Here is a 22,299-nt window from a genome sequence, read left to right as displayed (position 1 = left end):
TCATTAGCAATGGAGCAGCAGCACCTAATATGTGAGAGTTTGGATTTACAGAGCAGAGTCATGGTCCACTTTGCAGAAGGGTTCTTTGGCTCCCGAAAAGCATCCCTGGAACAGTGAGCATCCCTAGGGCCTCTTCATCTGCCATAATCACACTCTACACCTCAACACACCCTTGCACAGAGCACAGTGCCAGGACGGCACCTGCTCCCCAAAGCCCAGCCCCTGCTCACCGATGGCACCAACCCACTTCTCAACAGCACTGCTTTGAAGATGCCTGACATTGCCCTCGGGTCTTCTGGTTAGTGTCTGATGTCGAAGTGAGTCCCAACTGCTTTCTTAATTATGTCTCTTTAAAAAATTCATTCTTGGGGCTTCCCTGGTGGCGCAGTGGTTGAGAATCTGCCTACCAATGCAGGGGACACGGGTTCGTGCTCCGGTCCAGAAAGATCCCACATGCCGCGGAGCAACTAGGCCTGTGAGCCACAACTACTGAGCCTGTGTGTCTGGAGCCTGTGCTCCGCAACGAGAGGCTGCGATAATGAGAGGCCCACGCACCGCGATGAAGAGTGGCTCCCACTTGCCGCAACTAGAGAAAGCCCTCGCACAGAAACGAAGACCCAATGCAGCCATAAATAAATAAATAAATAAATTTTTAAAAATTTTAAAAATTCATTATTTCTGTAGACAGTTATGGAACTCCTATTCCGTATCAGATGCTGCCCTAGGAGCTCTTGATTGGGGGATGAAAACTGCTCAGAAGCACTTAGTAAGTAGGGAGCTCAGCTAACGATTATATTCTAATGACTATTTTAGTGGCAGAGGTTGAGACCTGGACTCCAGCCCGGGTGCCTGGGTTCAAATCTGGCTCCACTGTGTGACCTTGGCAGGTACTTAGCCTTGTTGGGCTTCATATCCTCTTCTGAAAATGGAACTTACTTCGTGCTGTCATGAGGATTTCATGAGTTGCTATTTGTAAAGCACTTTGCAAAAAAGCATACAAGGACTTCCCTGGTGGCGCAGTGGTTAAGAATCCGCCTGCCAATTCAGGGGACACGGGTTCAAGCCCTGGTCCAGGAAGATCCCCCAAGCTGCGGAGCAGCTAAGCCCCTGTGCCACAAATACTGAGCCCGCGTGCCACAACTACTGAAGCCCATGTGCTGCAACTACTGAAGGCCACGTGGCCTAGAGCCCGTGCTCCACAACAAGAGAAGCCACTGCACTGAGCAGCCCATGCACTGCAACGAACAGTAGCCCCTGCTCACCACAACTAGAGAAAGCCAGTGCGCAGCAAGGAAGACCCAATGCAGCCAAAAATAAATAATAAATAATTTTTTTAAAAAAACATACAGTACTTACTATTATTATTATATTCTCCTTTTATTTGATTTCTATTTGTATTGCATTATAGTCAGAGAAGATAGTTTCAGTCAGATGTTAATTCTTAAGTATTTATTGAACCACCTTTTAGGGTCTGTTACCTATTCCAAGTGTACTTCAAAACAACGTGTGTTATGGTCACCTAATCTTTGATAAAGGAGGCAGGGATGTACAGTGGAGAAAGGACAGCCTTTTCAATAAGTGGTGCTGGGAAAACTGGACAGCTACATGTAAAAGTATGAGATTAGATCACTCCCTAACACCATACACAAAAATAAGCTCAAAATGGATTAAAGACCTAAATGTAAGGCCAGAAACTATCAAACTCTTAGAGGAAAACATAGGCAGAACACTCTTATGTCATAAATCATAGCAAGATCCTTTTTGACCCACCTCCTAGAGAAATGGAAATAAAAACAAAAATAAACAAATGGGACCTAATGAAACTTAAAAGCTTTTGCACAGCAAAGGAAACCATAAACAAGACCAAAAGACAACCCTCAGAATGGGAGAAAATATTTGCAAATGAAGCAACTGACAAAGGATTAATCTCCAAAACATACAAGCAGCTCATGCAGCTCAATAACAAAAAACCAAACAACCCAATCCAAAAATGGGCAGAAGACCTAAATAGACATTTCTCCACAGAAGATATACAGACTGCCAACAAACACATGAAAGAATGCTCAACATCACTAATCATTAGAGAAATGCAAATCAAAACTACAATGAGATATCATCTCACACCAGTCAGAATGGTCATCATCAAAAAATCTAGAAACAATAAATGCTGGAGAGGGTGTGGAGAAAAGGGAACACTCTTGCACTGCTGGTGGGAATGTGAATTGGTACAGCCACTATGGAGAACAGTATGGAGGTTCCTTAAAAAACTACAAATAGAACTACCATATGACCCAGCAATCCCACTACTGGGCATATACCCTGAGAAAACCATAATTCAAAAAGAGACATGTACCAAAATGTTCATTGCAGCTCTATTTACAATAGCCTGGAGATGGAAACAACCTAAGTGTCCATCATCGGATGAATGGATAAAGAAGATGTGGCACATATATACAATGGAATATAACTCAGCCATAAAAAGAAACGAAATTGAGCTATTTGTAATGAGGTGGATAGACCTAGATTAGAGTCTGTCACACAGAGTGAAGTAAGTCAGAAAGAGAAAGATAAATACCGTATGCTAACACATATATATGGAATTTAAGAAAAAAAATGTCATGAAGAGCCTGGGGGTAGAACAGGAATAAAGACACAGACCTACTTGAGAATGGACTTGAGGACATGGGGAGGGGGAAGCGTAGGGTGTGACAGAGCGGGAGAGCGGCATGGACATATATACACTACCAAACGTAAGGTAGATAGCTGGTGGGAAGCAGCCGCAGAGCACAGGGAGATCAGCTCGGTGCCTTGTGACCGCCTGGAGGGGTGGGATAGGGAGGGTGGGAGGGAGGGAGACGCGAGAGGGAAGGGATATGGGAACAGATGTATATGTATGGCTGATTCACTTTGTTATAAAGCAGAAACTAAAAAAAAAGAAAAAAAAAAACGTGTGTTCTCTAATTGTTGGGCGTAGTTGAGCACACAAGCTTATTAATTGAGTTCAAATCTATGTTATTAATTGGGTTCAAGTCTATGTTCTTTTAATATTGCAGATCTATACGTTTTGGGGAAAAGTATATTAAGGTTGTTGACTATTTGCAGACATGTCATTATATCTTTGCAGAGCTCACGCCATCTCACACACACGTTATTAACTTTTATTTTCTGGAGTGTATCTTCCTGGTGAACGACTCCTTAATAAAGGAGACAGTTATCTCACGAGTTCTTTCCCCAGCAGCGCTGTTTGCCAGCTTTCTTGTGATTAACATTTGCCTTATGTATCTTGTTCGGTTCCCTTAACTTTCCTTTGTCATTAGGCTCTAGATGGGTCTCTTGCAAATAGTCTTATAGCTGCATTTCTCAATTCCATCTAAGAACTCCCTTTTAGAAGGGATTCACATCCATGTCAGTTTGTGTTTTCTCGTCCGCATGTTTCTTTGCTCCTTTTATTCCCCTTTCCTCCCTTCCATTAAGTGAAGCAGACTTTCTTCTCTGGAACGTGTACGCTGCCGTCTCACGGTCTCATTTACCGTCAGTTGCCTTCATTCCCCAGCTTGTCTGTGGAGCCTGAAGTTCATTGGCCCCCCTACCCTCCTCCCAGATGAGACAGGGACCTTGAAATGCTTCCCTGGGATCACACCCGTCTCTCATGTTGTTCTTCTCCAAGATGTTGTTCTTCTCCAAGATGTCGTTCAGCGTTGGTTTAAACCCCCAAATAGTCACCTTCGTTGGTGCTGCGTTTACAGTGAATGCTTACTTAGATTGACCTGCGTGTTTGCCTGTTTGTCTGCTCCCCATGCGTCGCCCACACACCACTCTTTTCCTCTAGATCCATTGTCTTGCCTGACGGACGATGGGTCCTTCTTTACCTGAGAACTGAGCTTGCCCGACTTCCCCAGGTTCACCCTTGTTTTGTCTGAGAAAGTCTCCCTGTGGCACTCGCGCTCAGGTGATGGGTTGGGGATAGAATTCTAGGTTGACGGTTCTTTTCCTTAAACCCTTTGACGAGTCTGTGTTTTCATTTTTTCCCCTCATATTTGATGAGAAAGCCTATTATTCCTTTGCAAGCAATGTCTCTTTTCGCTCTGGGTGTTCTTCAGGTTTGCTCTGCCTTTGGTGACTTGCAGCGGATCTGCTTTTAAAGAGGTCAAGAGAAGAAAGCTTGAGGTTTCCGTGTTTTTACTGAAAAAGCTTTGTGTGTCTGTATCTTCTCACGCCACGGTTCCGTGCCCTTCTGCCAGGCTGGGAGGCAGACTCCTGGTGGGCTTTCCTAGGCCGGGCAGCCTCATGCCGACCTCAGGCCTGGTGCCCTCGCAGTGGCCTGCACGTCCTGGGCTTGGCATCCGCTGGCCTCCCATCCCCTCCTTCCACCTGACGGCCGGAGGTTACCCCCCCTTTCCGGCAACCTCCACTTTGGTTTTAAATATTCTCTCTGGGGACTTGTATTCACATCGGAGACACTTGTAAGCGGTCGGGAAAGCTTGCCAGCTCCGATCGTGCCGTTGGAAGCGGCACAGCACCACTGCCTGCTCAGAGCTTCGAGAGAACTGGGGACACAGGTGAACACCCAGCTCAGCCTGGGGGTGGGGGTGGGAGGCGGGCAGTTCTGGAAAGCTCCGGGGAATGACTGAAGAGGTTTCAGCAGGGGGACGACAGGATCTTCTTCGTGCCTTTGAATATCTCTCTGATGACAACGTGGAGGACACGTTTGAAGCAGGGTGCGGGGCAAAGCGAAGACAGAGGAACGGGTTAGGAGGCTACGTTTGGAACCAGGAAAAAGGGGCTGAGGTTCTGGGCAGTGATGGTGGCAGCGGAGAGAGAACGAGAAAGTGAAATGAATAGAACTTGGTGCCCTGACCTGGGCGGAGGAGGGATCCAGGCTGATCCGGGCTTTCTGGCCTCCGTGATGGGTAGATGATGCCACCTCTCCCCGGGACAGGCTTGACAGGAGGAGGGAAGCAGTTTGGGGAAGGGGCCAAGAAGATGAGCTCAGCGTTGGACATAAGACTCAGCCGTCTGCGGCACATTCAGGGGATTTGTCTGGTCGGTGGCTGCACATATGTGCTTGGACCTCTTGCCGGGACAGGGGACACTGGGTGATTGTCTGTCATTGAAACCACAGCATGGGTGACACACTGTGGGAGAATGTACAAAATGAAAAGGACCAAAGGTAAAACAATATTTAGGGAGTGAGGAAACAGAAACATACTCCTGCAGGATTCCTGCTGCTTCTTGAGGTGTGGGTCTGACATGGCCCCTTCTGGAAGCCCACACCGGCCACCCACGCTTAGGTGGCCCCTGTGCGTATCTCGCTGTTTGTTAAAACTTTGCCCATCCTCTCGGTGTTGACGGGTGCCTTGAGGTCGGGGCCTGCACCCCACCCACTTTGTGTTCACTCTCTCTGGACGAAGCCCACCCATCGTGGGCGCTCGGTAAATACCCGCCAAGAGAAGGAGAGCGGGTGGGGGAGGGATGGGTGATGGGGCCCCGAGAGAGGAAAGCCCTGGGGAAAGGGGGTCCCTGACCGGAGGGCCAGGAGGGTTGGGGGATGGGCGGGGGTTCCACCCACTGGGCCAGGCGCCTGCGCCGGGGGCCTCGGGACGAAACGTGCTGCCTGCCTAGAACCATACAGTGACTGGAGTTTTATTTTCTAAATAAAAGTGGCGTCATCCCATCCCTCACCAGCTACAAACCCAGAGAGGACTCAGCAGGTCGGGAATGCGACGCCCCCCTCCTCAGGACTGCTGGCCTCTTAGACTCGCTCTAGAAGTGACTGTGGTCGAAGTGTCCATTCGACCCTGACAAAAACAGAAGTAGCCCTTCCTAAAGCAGGATTTTGAAAGAGCTGCCCTCTGTGATTTGACATGAGCAGAGGGACTTACTTCTGGAAGGAAGCGAAACACACGGGGAACAGCTGCAGACATGGGCGGGCCACTATCCTCAGGGAGAGCTGGAGACCCTGCCCTTGTGTCCCGGCGGCGTCCAGGTGGAGGGCCACCTGTCCTGATGACACGGGGGTTTATCGTGAAACACTCACTCCACGTATCACCCCTGGGAAAAGCATCTGTTTACGACCTGCCTGTGCTTGGTGCAATGCGGGCTTCCCCAACACACACATCCTGTGACCAAACACAGAGAATGCTGTGTTAGTGCCGAAGTCTCTGGAACTGCTGGTCACTCCCCCAGAGGATCCGTGCACCAGGCCGCTGCACTTCACCTCACTCCCATCCCGGTTCCCTTTCAAGTGTTAGAGCTCCAGTGGGAAATGCCACTGGAATGCTATGGAGAAAAGAGGGTGGGCTCAAGTCCCAGGCTGCCAGGGGGTAAGAGTCTTCTGCTGACCAGGGGTCTGTACAGGAGGGGACATGTTCTGGGCTGCTTCAGCCCCTGGAGAGACTTGTGATGTCCCACCCTGTGCAGGACTTTTCAATGCGCGGCTGCACCGGGACGCCCGCGGATCCGGTCTTTCATTGACCCACAGATTTCTCTGATGAGGACTGGAGGAAACGGAAGCAAAGTAACTTGATCAAGGCCATTTGCCTGCAGTGATAGCTTGGAGCAGATGAAACAAGATGAAAGTCCCCGAATTCCACAGTTTGCTGAGCCATTAAATGCTGTAACAGAAGATGGGGAGGAAAGCCCCTCCCCCTTGCAGCCAGCCAGCCTCCATCGCAGCTGTCACCCGCAGCTATAAAATCTGCTTTCTTTTCTTGAAAAAATAAGGAGGGTGCTCTGGTTCCGTAAAGATTTCCAGTGTGTGAAGCGCCAGCAGGAGATGTCACTGGACCCCCTGGAGTGTCCACTCCGTGTGTGCTGCTCGGGCCCGGCCACTGCTCTGGCTCCAAAATAGGCACAAGAAACCCCTCACTGGCCTTAAAACCATTTTGGTTTGAACTTAAAATGGGGAGAAAAAACATGGTTTGAGGGCAAGTTCTTATTTTTCCTTTAGATCAACCCATTTTAAAAAGATTATTATGTGGACTTCCCTGGTGGTCCGGTGGTTAAGAATCCATCTTCCAATGCAGGGGACGTGGGTTTGATCCCTGGTCAGGGAACTAAGATCCTACATGCTGCAGGGCAACTAAGCCTGCACGCTCTAGAGCCCGCGCACCACAACTAGAGAGAAGCCCTCACGCCACAATGATAGATCCCACATGCCGCAACTAAGACCGGACGCAGCCAAAAAAAAAAAAAAAAAAAAAAAACTTAATTATTATAAAATACCCATAACTTAAAATTTACCATTAGTCACAGTTAGTACATTCACAGTGTTGTGCAACCGTCACCACTGTCTAGCTCCAGAATATTTTCATCCCCCCAAAAGGAAACACCCTGACTCCCCTGCTTTCTGTCTCTGTGGATTTGCCTATTCTGGACATCTCATATAAGTGGAATTACACACAGTATGTGGCTTTTTGTGTCTGGCTTCTTTCACTTAGCATAATGTGTTCAAGGTCATCCGTGTTGTAGCAGATATCACTACTTCATTCCTTTTTATGGCTGAATAATATTTCACTGGATGGATAGAACATGTTTTGTTTATCCCTTCATCAGTTGATAGATATTTGGGTTATTTCTACTTTTCTTTTTTTCTGAAGTATAGTTAATTTACAATGTTGTGTTAGTTTCAAGTGTACAGCAAAGTGATTCAGTTATATATATATATTTATTATTTTATATATATTTATTATGTATCATATATTATATTATACATATATTATTTTCCAGATTCTTTTCCATTATAGGTTATTACAAGATGTTGAGTAGTGTTCTCTGTGCTATACAGTAGGTCCTTGTTGTTTACTTATTTTATATATAGTAGTGTGTATATGTTAATCCCAAACTCCTAATTTATCTGTCCCCCATTCCTCTATCCCCTTTGGGAACCATAAGTTTGTTTTCTATGTCTGTAAGTCTATTTCAGTTTTGTAACTAAGTTCATTTATATGATTTTTTTAGATTCCACATATAAGTGGTATCACATGATATTTGTCTTTCTCTGGCTTACATCACTTAGTATGATAACCTCTAGGTCCATCCATGTTGCTGGAAATGGCATTATTTCATTCTTTTTATGGCCGAGTAGTATTCCACTGTATATATGTACCACATCTTCTTTATCCATTCATCAGTCAATGGACATTTGGGTTGCTTCCATGTAAATAGTGCTGCAGTGAACACTGGGTTCCATGTATCTTTTTGAATTATGTTTTTCTCTGGATATCTGCCCAAGAGTGGAATGATACTATAAAACTCCTAGAGGAAAACATAGGCAGACACTCTTTAACATAAATCGTAGCAATATCTTTTTGGATCTGTCTCCTAGAGTAATGGAAATAAAAACAAAAATAAATAAATGGGGTCTAACTAAACTTAAAAGTTTTTGCACAGCAAAGGAAACCAGAAACAAAATGAAAGAACCTACAGTATGGGAGAAAATGTTTGCAAACGATGCTACCAACAAGGAATTAATCTCCGAAGTATACAAACAGCTCATGGAGCTTAATATTAAAAAAAAAAGAAAGAAAGAAAGAAACAACACAATCAAAAGATGGGCAGAAGACCTAAACAGACATTTCTCCAAAGAAGACATACAGGGACTTCCCTGGTGGTGCAGTGATTAAGAATCTGCCCGCCAATGCAGGGGACACAGGTTCTAGCCCTGGTCCGGGAAGTTCCCACATGCAGCAGAATAGCTAAGCCCATGCACCACACTACTGAGCCTGTGTTCTAGAGCCTGCGAGCCACAACTACTGAGCCTGCGTGCTGCAACTACTGAAGTCCATGGGCCTAGAGCCCGTGCTCCGCAACAAGAGAAGCCACTGCAGTGAGGAGCCCATGCACCACAACGAAGTAGCCCCTGCTTGCTGCAACTAGAGAAAGCCCACATGCAGCAATGAAGATCCAGTGCAGCCAAAAAATAAATTAATTAAAATTAAAATAATTTTGAAAAGACATACAGATGGCCAAAAGGCACATGAAAAGATGTGCTAATTATTAGAGAAATGCAGATCAAACCTACAATGAGGTATCACCTCATACCAGTCAGAATGGCCATCTTCAAAAGGTCTACAAATAATAAATGGTAGAGAGGGTGTGGAGAAAAAGGAACCCTCCTACACTGTTGTTGGGAATGTAAATTGGTACAGCCACTATGGAGAACAGTATGGAGATTCCTTTAAAAACTAAAAATAGAGCTACCATATGACCATATATTGGGAGTTTTATAGTATCCAGTCTTACATTTAGGTCTTTAATCCTTTTTTTTTTTTTTTTTTGCAGTATGCGGGCCTCTCACTGTTGTGGCCTCTCCCGTTGCAGAGCACAGGCTTCAGACACGCAGGCTCAGCGGCCACGGCTCACGGGCCTAGCCGCTCTGCGACATGTGGCATCTTCCCAGCCCGGGGCATGAACCTGTGTCCCCTGCATCGGCAGGCAGGCTCTCAACCACTGTGCCACCAGGGAAGCCCCATGGTCTTTAATCCATTTTGAGTTTATTTTTGTATATGGTATTAGAGAATGTTCTAATTTCATTCTTCTACACATAGGTGTCCAGTTTTCCTAGCACCACTTATTGAAGAGACTGTCTTTTCTCCATTGTGTATTCTAACCTCCTCTGTCATAGACTAAATTGACCATAAGTGTGTGGGTTTATTTCTGGGCTTTCTATCCTGTTCCATTGATCTATATTTCTGTTTTTGTGCTGGTACCATACTGTTTTGATTACTGTAGCTTTGTAGTATAGTCTGAAGTCAGGGAGCATGATTCCTCCAGCTCTGTTCTTCTTTCTCAAGATTGCTTTGGTTATTCAGGGTTTTTTGTGTTTCCATACAAATTTTAAATTCTGTGAACTAGAACAAATGAAAAATGCCATTGGTAATTTGATAGGGATTGCATTGAGTCTATAGATTGCCTTAGGTAGTACAGCCATTTTAACAATATTGATTCTTCCAATCCAAGAACACAGTATATCTTTCCATTTGTTTGTGTGGCCTTCAGTTTCTTTCATCAGTGTCTTATAGTTTTCAGAGTACAGGTCTTTTGCCTCCTTAGGTGGCTTTATTCCTAGGTATTTTATTCTTTTTGATATGATTGTAAATGGGTTTGTTTCCTTAATTTCTCTTTCTGATATTTCACTGTTAGTGTATAGAAATGCAACAGATTTCTGTATATTAATTTTGTACTCAGCAACTTCACTGAATTCATTGATGAGCTCTAGTAGTTTTCTGGTAGCATCCTAAGGATTTTCCATGTTTAGTATCATGTCATCTGCAGACAGTGACAGTTTTACTTCTTTTCCAATTTGGGTTCCTATTATTTCTTTTTCTTCTCTAATTGCTGTGGCTAGGACTTCCAAAACTATGTTGAATAAAAGTGGTGAGAGTGGGCATCCTTGTCGTGTTCCTGATCTTGGAGGAAATGCTTTCAGCTTTTCACTATTGAGTATGATGTTAGCTGTAAGTTTGTCATATATGGCCTTTTTTGTTTTTTTTAATTTTTATTGGAGTATGGTTGCTTTACAATGTTGCATTAGCTTCCACTGCACAACAAAATCAATCACCCATACACATCCAGATATCCCCTCTCCCTTTTGGACTTCCTCCCATTTATATGGCCTTTATTAAGCTGAGGTATGTTCCCTCTATGCCCACTTTCTGAAGAGTTTTTATCATAAATGTGTGTTGAATTTTATCAAAAGCTTTTTCTGCATTGTTGTAAATAATGCTGCTATAAACATCCCTGTACAAGTTTTTGTTTGAACACCTGTTTTCACTTCTTTTGGGTATATATCCAGGAGTGGAATTGCTGGGTCATGTGGTAATTCTGTGTTTGACTTATTGAGGAAGCAAACTCAACCCACGTTGTCTTACTTTGTTGTCTGATGATGGCAGTGTGGACGGCACCAGCTGGAGGCTGCTTAGCTGCCTAGCTCTTCAGACCAGAAAGCCAGTTCTTCTTCCTGCCCTCAACACATGGAACCACTCGCCCCCCTCTCTTCTGCCCAGATCCCACGGCAGCCCCACGGAGACAGGCAGGGAATCAGGGCAGGGCCACTCAGGGCTGCGGTGCTGGGGCTCTGCTTGCTCCAGGCCAGCAAGAGGGCCAGGATGAGGGTCGAAGGACCCCTCACCCAGATCACGGGCTGTGCATCCACCCCCAGGGCAGCATGGCTCCCGCAGGAATGGAGAGGTGCCCGAGTCACTGCCTCCAATGGGCTCTGCTATTTTTATGTCCAAGTCTGGTTAAAAATAGCCGTCCTAAGCCAAGGTTTTAGCTGCAGCTGACAAGACATTAAGCATCAGATACCTAATGTCCACGAGAGATAACCACGGGTCTCTTCCTGTGTTCATTTTCTGTTTCTACAAGATGTTTAACAAGAAAGGGGGCTTCCCTGGTGGCGCAGTGGTTGAGAATCCACCTGCCAATGCTAGGGACACAGGTTCGAGCCCTGGCCCAGTAGGATCCCACATGCCGCAGAGCAACTAAGCCCGTGCGCCACAACTACTGAGCCTGTGCTCTAGACCCCGTGTGCCACAACTACGGAAGCCTGCGTGCCTAAAGCCTGTGCTCCATAACAAGAGAAGCCACCGCAATGAGAAGCCCGCGCACCGCAACGAAGCGTAGCTCCCGCTCGCTGCAACTAGAGGAAGCCAGGGCACAGCAATGAAGACCCAACGCAGCCAAAAATAAATAAATATTTTAAAAAAGAAAGCAGGTAGGAAACAGCCATGAAGAAAGCCCCTAACAACATCTCTATCCCTGACCCCTGGGCGCTCCAACAAAGCCCAGCCCAGTGTTCTGGGCACTCAGAGGCCAAGAGCGTCACTGCCCGCGTGCCCCCTTCCTGCGGAAAGTGGGTCTGAGTGATGGTGCCGCCCAGGCCAGCCGGTGCCTGGGCAGTGCCTCCCTGCCCCCTGGGCCAGGCGGGCGGAAGCACAGTTGTGCCGGCCGGCCCCCCCTGCTGTCCAACCCTTGGCATCCCCTGTCCAACGCCGAGAGCGACAGCCATCCAGGGAGCCCGGCCCGCCCGCCCCCAGCGCCGCCCTGGGGAAATGAAGGCGTTCAGAGCACAGGGAGCAGGGCCTTCTCCTCTCACCTCCCAGCGCGGAGAGCGCTGATGAGGCACGAGGTGCAGCGCGGGACTGTGCCGGCTGCTGAGTCTCCCAGCTCTTCCATCCGCAGCATCTGAAGTGCGTTCAGTGCCCGACCAGGCGCCTGAGGACGGGCGCTGCTCCTCCCCAGCAGGTGCGCAGCCACCCCGCGGGCACTCGGCACTCCGGGCCCTCCGACTGCTCAGCAGGTGGGAAGAAGCCCCGCTGGGCCAGCAGGGCCGCGTGGCTCCCGGGCAGGGGAACGCGCTCCTGCCCCGCACGCTGCCGGCCACAGAGGTAGAAGCACCGCTGACCCTCCCTCCCACCTTCCCGGCCTCCAGAAAGCTGACGTCAGACCGGTTCTAACAGCGGGACCCGCGACAGGCAGGGCGGAGCCGGGACTCATAGAAGACAGTTCTCTCATCGTCGTCGTAGTCGGGTACCATGTGCGGGGAAGAGTCTCCACTTATCCCTGGACACAGCGCCCCCAGGGCTCCGTGTTGCCATCAGAGAGAACTGATAAACTGTCCTCAGAGCCCCGTGCTGTGACATCCCCCCGCTGACATCTAAAGCCCAGTGCCTGGTCCTCAGCCTCAGGCCTGAGGGCGGTGGCCGTGGCCGCACCGCGGCTCTCTGCCCTGTGCTGCCCCACACGCGGGTTCTCAGGAGCCCGGCAGCGCCTGAACCTCGGGCCCTGGCTCCCCCCTGGCTTTGGCTCGGGGCCGCAGCCCAGCACCATCTCTCCCGTCCTCATCCTCTCTGTGCCCTGACCTGGAGACACCTGTGAGGCCCAGGGGCTGCCGAGGAGACTCCCCAACCTGGGCCCCCTGCTAACCGCCTGTCTTCTTTTCGGTCCTTCCAGTGAGAAGCGCCACCTTCAAGTCAACGTCACCAACCCTGTGCAATGCAGCCTGCACGGGAAGAAGTGCACCGTCTCCGTGGAGACGCGGCTCAACCAGCCGCAGCCCGACTTCACCAAGAACCGCTCGGGCTTCATCCTCAGCGTGCCGGGCAACTGATGAGCAGGGAGGTGGGGCCGCCCGAAGCCCGCCCGCTAGGCTCCACGCTGGGAGGGGCCCCCGCCTCCCCTGCGGCCCCTCCCCGAGGCCCACCCCCAGCTTTCTGCCTTCGGCCTCCATCTTCCTCGGTCCCAACTGTCCGCAGACCCCTCAGCAAACCAAAGACCCCGTGTCCTGCCCAGCCCCTAGCCACCACCCCCCCACCCCCGACTACAGCTCCCCTGCAGTCAGAGAAGGCCGCCCGCTGCCAGGCCAGGTCAGCCTGCCTGACCCCGTGACCAGCAGCTGGCCCTGCAAGGCGAGGGCTTGGGGAGACCGGATGCAGTTTCTGGCCAAAGCCACGCCCCCGGGTCGGGGGAGGTTTGGGGGAGATGAGCTGGGGAGGGGGCCCTGCTGTCTTCCTGGGCCCAGCTGCCCTCTCCCCAGGGTGATGGCAGCCCCATGCCCTGGCTCGGGGAGCGTCTCAGAGCTCCTCGTGGACCCCCTCCCCGCCAGCAGCCAGCCAAGACCACCAGGTGAGCAGGTTCACCTGTAGGGCCAGCCCCTCAGCCCAGGAGCCAAGGGCCGGCAGTCTGTCCTGCCCAGAGCCTGTCCCCAGCCCCGTGGCCACCTCCCCAGAGAGCGCAGCGCAGGGGATGCTCCAGGGATCGTCTTACTTAACCGCACAGCCTGGGCCGTGCTTGTCTTGCACTTATTTTGCAGATTGCTCATCAGATATCATGTCTGCTGTGCCCACACTCGTGTCAGGAATGCTAATTAATAAAATAGAAGGGGGGTGGGGAGCAGGGGAGCCCTCCGGGGCTTGGAAGTCGCCCCTCCAAACACCTGCCTCACACTCGTGGAGAACCAGGACTGGGGTGGGAGGGTCTGAGCCCCAGGAACGTGGGGAAGTGGAGCGACAGGAACAGCGCGGGGGTCCTGGCGCTGCAGGCCAGGCCAGGAGAGCCGCCGCCTTGCCAGTCCCTGCCCAGCAGAGAGCGCGTGTGCTCCAGATGCTTCCGGGACCACCCTCCTCTGGGCCTCAGCCGAGGAGGATGCCACACACCCCTGGGCAGCCCGGGCCTCCCGGCCTGGAGCCTTAGAAAAAGGAAAGACTCAGGCACCCCCTGTGGTCAGGGGGCTGAGGGTGAGCCCACGCCCCCCAGGAGGAGCCGGGCAGGATGTCAGAGAGGGACGTGCTGACGTTTTCTCCGCTTTCTGCCACAGAGGCTCCCCCTGCCACCCCGACCCCACAAAGCATACCAGGTGCCACCTCCTGTGCCTGCCACGGCCCCCTGGCCGGCTCCCAGGTGGTCCCAGCAGCTTGGTCTCGCGGCTGCCCCACCCCTGCTTCCCAGGGCTCGAGCACATTCTCACCCCGTGCAGTGCACAGCAAAGAGTCCCGCTGGCATCCTGGCCTTGGAAACCCATTCATCCTCCAAGCCTGGTCAGCTGCCCGCACGGGACCCCGTTCAGCAGCGCCCATAGCTTCGCCAATCGCCTTGACACTATCGATCCATCTTAACTGGAACATCACCTCTCCTTCCCACTCGTTTCCCCAAACTTGTTGCTTTACTAGATACATGGAAACGTATGTTTTAGACACACCAAAAAGAACATGCCAAACGAGTGCTGTTCAGAGGCTGGAGAGGACGGGGTCTGGAGTCCTGCCCTCCCACCTTTTGGTGTCGCCTCTGGTCCCTGAGCCCTCAGCCAGAGCACCGCCGCCGTCCACAAGCACTTTTTCATGATGTCCTACAAGAAGTCACAGTGTGTGGCAACTAAAGAAAGAATTTCGGGTGTGATCACAGTGCTGAGGGGAAAGCAGGAGGACACAGTGATTGTATGCAATGAAGTGTTTCTCTTGATTTAATTAAATGCAGTTTTATGGTTTGGTGCGTATATTCCTATTTTCCATTAAATTAACTTTATTTCTAAAGCATATTTTGATTTATCATCAAGAGCAATAAAGCATTAAATCTTACTTTAAAGGTGTTCTGCTTTTTGAATTGAAAACTGTATCTACAGTTGTGAAATTTTGGCTTCTATAAACTCAACTGTTATCCCAGAGGAAGGAAGGGAGCATTAAACAAAAATCAGGTAAAAATGGAGGATACTTTACGTGGGGCTGTTGATGAAAAGTATTCAATAGTGAGTGAGAAGCTGGGGGGAGGCGGAGCCAGGAGGCGGACAGGCAGTGGAGTTAAATCCAAACACTTTCTCCCACCATTTTGAGGCCTGTGCACTAGACCCGAAGCTCATTGCTTTCGTTTACTGAAATCGAAGCACGTATAGAATAAAGGCAAGGCTGGGATCTCCAGGGCTGCAGTTCGAGAAGAGCTCTGAGCGAGCCGTGGCTGGTCAGCCTCTCCCCGAGCCCTCAGGTTGGGGTCGGGGAGCTGCAGGCAAGCAAGGCCCTGCGGGGAGATGGGGCATCCCCAGCACCCAAGGGCCCCGCAGCCAGAGGATGCTACCGGGTTCCCCGTCACTGGCGGGACGGAGCCCGCAGTGATGGCTTCTGACTCAGACAAAGGAGGTGCCCTGATCACAAGGCTGACAGCTTCCAAGGTGCCACCTGAGCAGGTTCAACGCACCCCGCCCCCAGGCCCAGGGCAGCTCCAGCCAGCGGGGCACAGGGCCAGGGGGGTTGGGGGGGGACCAAGTCCAAAACGCCAGGTCTCAGCGGCTCAAGGGTGGTGGCGTGAGTGGGCACAGACCGCTGGCAGTACAACGGTAGGGGGACCCACCCTTGCCACAATTAGGGGCTAGGGTGGCTGCTTATCTGGGAGCCCCTGGGTTGGAGTTCTCTCTTTCAGAAACCTGCACAGAGCTAGGCTGGTGGGGTTGAGCCACATGGACCCCTGCTGGCCTGGGAGCCTCCGGGCCGCGGACCATGAGCAGAGCCAGGCCCAGGACACCCGGAGCAGCAGCCTTAGTGCCCAGCCGGGTGCCCTGCAGGACCCGCTGAGCCAGCCCTCACCGGGCCCTCTGGCTGGAGGTCCTGGTCACCCAGCTCCGCCAAGCCAAGGGAGCCTTTGGAGAGCAACTCCTAAGAAACCAGAGTTGATTTAACCTGTGCTTCTTTCTTAATCACCTTAACATGAGGCGCTTGTTAAGGCCTCTCCCCTAACCCTCCCTCCTCCCATACTCCCCTCCCCCACAATGCAATCCAATTATGTCTTGAGCGCAGGAATCATTTATAAGAGGGACCCCAGCCTGCTCCTGAAGGATGTGCCCACAGAAAAGGTCTATGTAATGGATGGTCAGTGCATTTTATTTACTCAGCACAGTACAAAAATAAATAAAAATAAGGGAAGGGGAATTAAATTACAGCCAAACTGAGCTTCATGACCTTGTCAGATTATAAACCACACATACTTACAAACACGCTACGCATACATACAAAATAAGACAAATATAAATTAACAACACCCACAGTTTGGTCAAAGAATAGCTACAGAAGAAATTGCACTAAAAAAACCAACATACATCGCACGTGTGTAATTAGCAGTTTCAAATATACAGCTATGAATAATTCCGAGTGAAAAAAAAATGGCACATTTTCTTTTCATTGCAAGTTTAACAACTGCTGGAACAAAACTAAGTTCTAATAACTGCATGGAAAGAATATATCAACCCTTCAGGTTTACAAGAAAGAGAAAAACCAAATCCTGAACTATTATTCCTGTGACTTGTTCTGTGCACGGGTGTAATTTTCACAGCCATCTGTTCTAAGATTATTTTTCTTAAGACACAAAATGCTCCTGGTTTGCATGCACAATATCACTGTAAAAGCAACAATGAAAGAATAAAGTTTTTTTTTTTGTAGGTTAGTTTTTTCCTTTTTTTTTTAATTGTTCTAAAAGTAGTCTTCATAGCAGCATGTCAAATGGGTTCATTGCTTGCACACTCAAGTATATCAGTTCCTTTACACAATACTGATGACCAGTGCAAGGGAGGGAGGAGACCCCACCAGGCTTCACATTGATGGAACTAGAGAGTTCTTTCCTTAGTCCCCAACCACTCCTGAAATTTGCACCGCCTCCAAAACTTAAAAAAATAAATATGGAGAGAGAGAAGGAAACACACAAAACTGGAATCCTGCGGATGCGCCTTCCCGCAGTTTCAGGCCCAGCGCAGCCCGCGAAGGAGCGACTACAGACCCGCGCCCCTGCTCTTGAGAGTCGGCACCCGGACCCCCATCTCGTGTGCCGCCAGGGCCCGCTGCCCCCACGGGCCTCCTACCTCAGGTCACACACGGCAGCAGGATCTGCACAGACGGGCTGCGTGACAACTCCAGCAGAGAAGAGGCGCCGCGGCGAGGTCCGCGCCAGCAGCCGCGGGCTCCTTCCAGCCCCGCGGCAGGTTATCTGGCTGGCGGTCCCGAGAAAGGCTCAGCGTGGGCCTCGGCGCGCAGCTGCGGCCAATGCTCTCCCGCTCGGGCAGGCCCTCTTCCTCGGGAGCGTCACGGGCCCGCAGGCTCGGCCCCGGGCCTATTAAATCAGGACCTCAATTTCACAGCTTTTTCTTTTTTCTGTGAATTTCAGTAGTGCTTCTGCTGAGATCAGCAGCCACCTGGAAGCTAATCCTATGTAAAACGGCCCCCTGCCTCCCCCCAGCCTCCCCTTCCAGCACCCCCTGGGGGACTGGGACTGGAAGAGAGAATTCTCTGTAGCATCTTCACACCAGTCTTTGTTCCCCAAAGCCGAAGGGACGGAGGAAGACTTGCTCCCTTCTCTGGGTCCTCTCCCAAGCCCCAAGCCACCGATCTGGGAGAATTAGAGAGAAAATTGATTAAGTACACGTCATGTGTTTTTACAGCCACCAACCAGGCTAAGGTGGAAACCAAAACCAGCAGCTGCAAATGATCAGTTGTAGAATCAGCAGGCAATCAGGAGTTCTGCTCCCGTCTTGTAATTGTCTCCAAGATCCAGCTGTCTCACTGGGCCTTTCAGGACAAGGCTTCACCTTCAGGAGAAACTGAACTGTTTGGGAACAGCTTTAAACCAACAGGGGTGAGGGCGGGGGTACATCATCACCACATCACCCTGATCCCTGACATCACCCCACACCCCCCCGCAGCTCTGCAGGACAAATGTCACGTGCACCAGCAAGAGGCCTTAGCCCTTAGGTGGGCACCGGCTCAGTCCCAGGCACGGCAACCCCACCTGCACAGAAGGCAGGCTGTTGACAATGGGCACCTGAAGCTGTCCTGGCCTTCACCACAGGGTGACTAAGCTGCATGATTCAAATGAAAAATTCACCCAGGAAAGGAGTTGTCCCCAGCTTCACCCCACCCCTTTAGAGCTGGGACCCAAAATGAAACAACTTAATGAGTCAAACCAGCTTGTTAACCAACACTGCCAACACCGCTGGGAGCAGGGGGAGGGGGGCAAGTTCCACGTCTCCACAAAAGGAAAGCCCTTCTCCCTAAAAAAGAAAAAAGAGCAAACCGGGTCGTGCATGGTCAAACGACAGGACACAATCTTTGCACCAGGCCGGCTTCCCCTCAATTGAAGAGGCTGTCCCAGGGCCACGGGCATCTTGCCTCACAACCCCACATGCGGCTCAGTCAGGGTGGCGGGCTCCAGGAGCCTCTGGGAGAATGGAGGACCCAAAACGGGACCCGGCAAAGGGCCTCCAACCAGCAACTCCAGTTCCTCCCTGGGCTGCCTGGCTGTGGGGCGCAGAGGGCAGCCTCCCCTGCCTTGGTCCAGCAAGAGCACAGGCGGCAGAGGCAGGTCAGTCCTTTGAATTCCCAAAAGTGAGAGGTCAGGAGCCAGGGTGGCTCTGAATACATCTTCTGAATTTTGCACAAGGTTCGGGAGTTCAAAAGCATCCAGAGTTCTTGGCAGGGCTGAAGAAAACCCCAAGGAGAGAAGGTGGGAAGGGAGAGGCCCTTCGTGGCTTCGCTAGACACATACTGTACACAAAATCTGATTTAATAATAAATTTTTAAAAATGAATTGAATCCTTGAGCCGTGATGCAGGCTAGCGGGCTCACCGGTCCAGCCCTAGGAGGAGCCGCTTCTTGTCCTCCTGGCCACTCTCGTTCTTCAGGTCGGAGAACACCTGTGTGAAGTAGTGGGGGTCGGCGTTGATCTGCAGCATCTTGGAGCTCATGAGGTTGATGACGGAGAGGCAGCGGTCCCAAAAGGCCTCCTTGCAGCTCTCCACCAGGAAGGGCTTGAGCGGGTAGGAGATCTCATTGCCCATGTAGGAGTAGGAGAGGTACAGGCAGGTCAGCAGGACGGCCTGGAGCTCGTGGTCGGAGCCCACCTCGGAGGAGATGACATCCCGGCAGAGCATGTAAAGGAAGACCACGTTGGCGGGCGTGATGAAGCCCTGGTCCTGCCAGCCCTGCAGGAGCAGCGAGCGGTCCACGCTGCGCAGCCAGAGCACAGGGTCCGTGGGGGACAGGTGCTTCAGGCGGTAGCACCGGCGACAGAGAAACTCACCCAGGCAGCGCAGCAGCTCGCTGGTAGACGCCTGGACGATGACCCGTTTGGGCGTCCCTGCGGAGGTGACGGCAGGATGCGGGGCCTTCTTGACAGAGGAGGAGACCCCGGTCTGGGAGCCCGAGAGCTGGCTGGCAGGGGGTGCGGGCGGCTGCGCCGGTGGGGGCTGGGCGAACGTGGACAGGTTGGCGCACGACAGCGACTTCTTCAGGTTCTCATTGTTGAGGTGCGTGATGTTGTTCTGGTAGCTGCTGTTGGGCTGCACCTTCTTGGAGTTCTTCTTCTTGGCCGACACGGCCACGATCCTCTTCCAAGGCAGCACGGAGATGATAGAATGCCGCTTCAGGTTCTTGTCCTTGGCGTTCTTGCTGTTCTGCACGGCCGTGTAGTGGCCCACCGTGGCCGCGCCATCCTCAAACAGCGTGGCCTTCCGGTAGCTGGGGGACAGGGACAGCACCGTGCCCATGGTGCCGCTGCGCGCCGGGCGGGGACCTGCGCCCCTGCGCGCCCAGCCTGCCGGCCGGAGGGACGAAACAGCTCACCGAGCCCGAGGCGGCCAGGGGTAGGCCGGGGCGCTCCAGGGGTCGCGTGCCGCCCCTTCGGATCTGTGTGGAAAACAAGATGGTTCTCAGTACCAGGCGGGGCTCGCGTCGCGCTCCTCCGCCCCGGCCTCGGCGGCCCCGCGGACCTGGCCCCGGACCCGCGCCCAGGCCTTCCCCGGCCGGCACGGCCCCGCCCGCGCCCCCGCGCCGCAACCCGGCCGCTCCACTGCGGCACCGGCACCCGCGCCCGCCGGGGGCCGGATGGCAGCGCGGGGGACCGGCAGCTGGCGGAGGTGGCCGGGGACCCCGCCTCGACACCGCGCGCGGCCGCGACCCCGGCCCGGATCCCCGGGGACAGCGGACGGCCCGAGGCGCAGGCTTACCAAGCAGGTGGCTCCTGCGCTCTGCACCCTCCGCAATGCGCGCCGCGGCTCGACGCCGCGGTCCCGGCGCTCGGCGGGGCTCGGCGGGGCTCGCGCTCGGCGGCGGCGGTGGCGGCGGCGGCTCCGGAGCTTCTGTCCAAGGTTCTGCAGGCGCCGCGGCCCCGCCCCCCGCTCGGCCGCCTTCGCCGCCGCCGCGCCCGCGCCCGCCCCGGCGCGCACCTCAGCGGCCTCCCTCTCGGGCGCGCGCGCGGCCCACGCGCAGGCCCGGCCAGGCCTGGTCTCGCCCGGGAGCGGGAGCCGGAGCCGCCGCCGTGCTCAGCACCAGCTGCGCGCGGTGCTGGCAGCGACACGGCCGCGAGCCCCAGGCGCCGCTCTACTCGCCGCGCCCCATCCAGGACCCGGGCTCGGGCGGCGGGTACTCGCGGCACCGCCCCGCGGGGCCGCCCCCCCTCCCGCACTGCTCGCCGCCCTCTCGGCGCCGCCCCGCCAGCAACAGCCCGGCCGTGTGAGAGTCGCGGGCGCACCGCGCAGCCGAGCTCGGGAGGGTGAGGAAGCTCCGGGAGGGGCGGGGCCGAGGGCCGACCCCGCCCTCCGCCCCGCCCAGACACGTGCCGCCTTTGTTCCCGCCGCGGCGCCGGCAGCTGCGGGCCGCGGGGACGCTCTCGGCCGCGTCCCCGCCCTGGCCGCCAGAGAAGCCATCCACGGAGCATAGGACCCCGAGCAGCCGCCTTCCATTTAACCTCCTCGTCCCCGGGGAAGGAAGCTAGGGAGCTCAGGGAGGAAGGTGGGGAGAGGCTAAGCCTTTGGCCGCCTGAGTGCCCCAAGCATCCCGAGGGGACTGTCCCATCAGTTCTGAGTGCCTTTCCCTCCGGGATCTCCGTTGCCCCATCCCAGGTAAATGCCCACGGCCCAGGTACAGAGCGACTGGCCTTCCCACACCACACCTGGGACAGAGCCCTGAGGCTCCTGGCTCGGTCGCTGCCCCAGAGAAGGGCCAATACTGAGCCCATCACAAATGCGACCTCAAAATTTCCACCGGCCGTCTTATCTGTTATAGAACAACTGAAGCAACTGCTTCTCCAACCAGCCTCTGATCTGCTGATTTAAGTATTTTTCATGCTAAGCATATATAATTTGAAGACTCGGTGCCCATAAAATTATTAAATTCTGAGTAAAACTCTGGTTCTAATAAGAACTTTTCCTCTCACAAGGAACAAGAATCCAGATGCTTCACAAAAGCTATTCTTCGTTACTCTTTTAGTTTAGCTCTGGAGACTGACTCAGATTTGACCACAAACCTGGGAAACAGGAGACTTAAACAATATCTTAATCCAAATTACTCTGGACCTGGTGATGAGGAAGTGGCAATCCAGAGAACACCCAATCCCCTGACTCCCAGACCACTCCAGCACACAACCTGTGCCAGTTCTGCCTACTGCTCTAAGCAGTAAAGAAATCTGCTATCATTCCAACAATGCTACCATCATCAGAAAGTACTAGAATTTGCTAAAGAACTACCCAGAGATTCCTCTGTCAACAGTGGCAACTTGTCAACAGCTTTAGGGGCCTTGGTGACCATTTAGTGGGAAATGCATTACTCTGTACCGAGAAGGCTACTTCTTGTAGAGTCCTTGAGAAAGAAACATCCACAGTAGCTGTCATCTTAACTTAGAAGATAAAGGCAGGCCCTTAGCCCAGGGTGCCCCTCCCTCTGAACATTCCTCAGTGTACAAGCCCTACCTGCTCTTCAAATGGAGCTGTCCTCCATAGTAAGGAGCTCTAAGAATCAATCTCCTCCAGGTCCACTGGCCCGATGACTCTCTTCC

The 22,299-nt window shown here is 52.5% G+C and overlaps 2 protein-coding genes across 2 annotated transcripts in view; one reads left to right on the top strand and one right to left on the bottom strand.

Moving 5' to 3' along the window:
* The window catches only part of MYO1D (myosin ID), a 348,552-nt gene extending 333,471 nt beyond the window's left edge, over positions 1-15,081 (top strand). Inside the window, exon 22 of the mRNA XM_060082677.1 lies at positions 12,955-15,081. Within this exon, the coding sequence (XP_059938660.1) occupies positions 12,955-13,111 (157 nt within the window). The 3' untranslated portion in view covers positions 13,112-15,081. The remainder of the gene's footprint in view (positions 1-12,954) is intronic.
* Positions 15,082-17,672: 2,591 nt separating this feature from the next.
* On the bottom strand, positions 17,673-20,559 carry CDK5R1 (cyclin dependent kinase 5 regulatory subunit 1). The gene is made up of 2 exons (XM_060081318.1): positions 20,474-20,559; positions 17,673-20,153 (listed from the first exon to the last, which is right to left on the bottom strand). The coding sequence occupies exon 2, from the start codon at positions 20,012-20,014 to the stop codon at positions 19,091-19,093; it is 924 nt and encodes a 307-aa protein (XP_059937301.1). The 5' UTR covers positions 20,015-20,153; positions 20,474-20,559; the 3' UTR covers positions 17,673-19,090.
* Positions 20,560-22,299: the final 1,740 nt, after the last annotated feature.

Source organism: Mesoplodon densirostris, chromosome 18, assembly GCF_025265405.1.
Source record: "Mesoplodon densirostris isolate mMesDen1 chromosome 18, mMesDen1 primary haplotype, whole genome shotgun sequence".
NCBI classification, from domain to species: Eukaryota; Metazoa; Chordata; class Mammalia; order Artiodactyla; family Ziphiidae; genus Mesoplodon; species Mesoplodon densirostris.
The sequence above is the reverse complement of the archived record's forward strand: the minus strand, read 5'-3'. Positions and strand labels throughout refer to the sequence as shown.

Excerpts from the sequence above, each read along its gene's own strand:
- CDK5R1 (XM_060081318.1), bottom strand. The coding sequence starts at position 20,014 with ATGGGCACGGTGCTGTCCCTGTCCCCCAGCTACCGGAAGGCCACGCTG.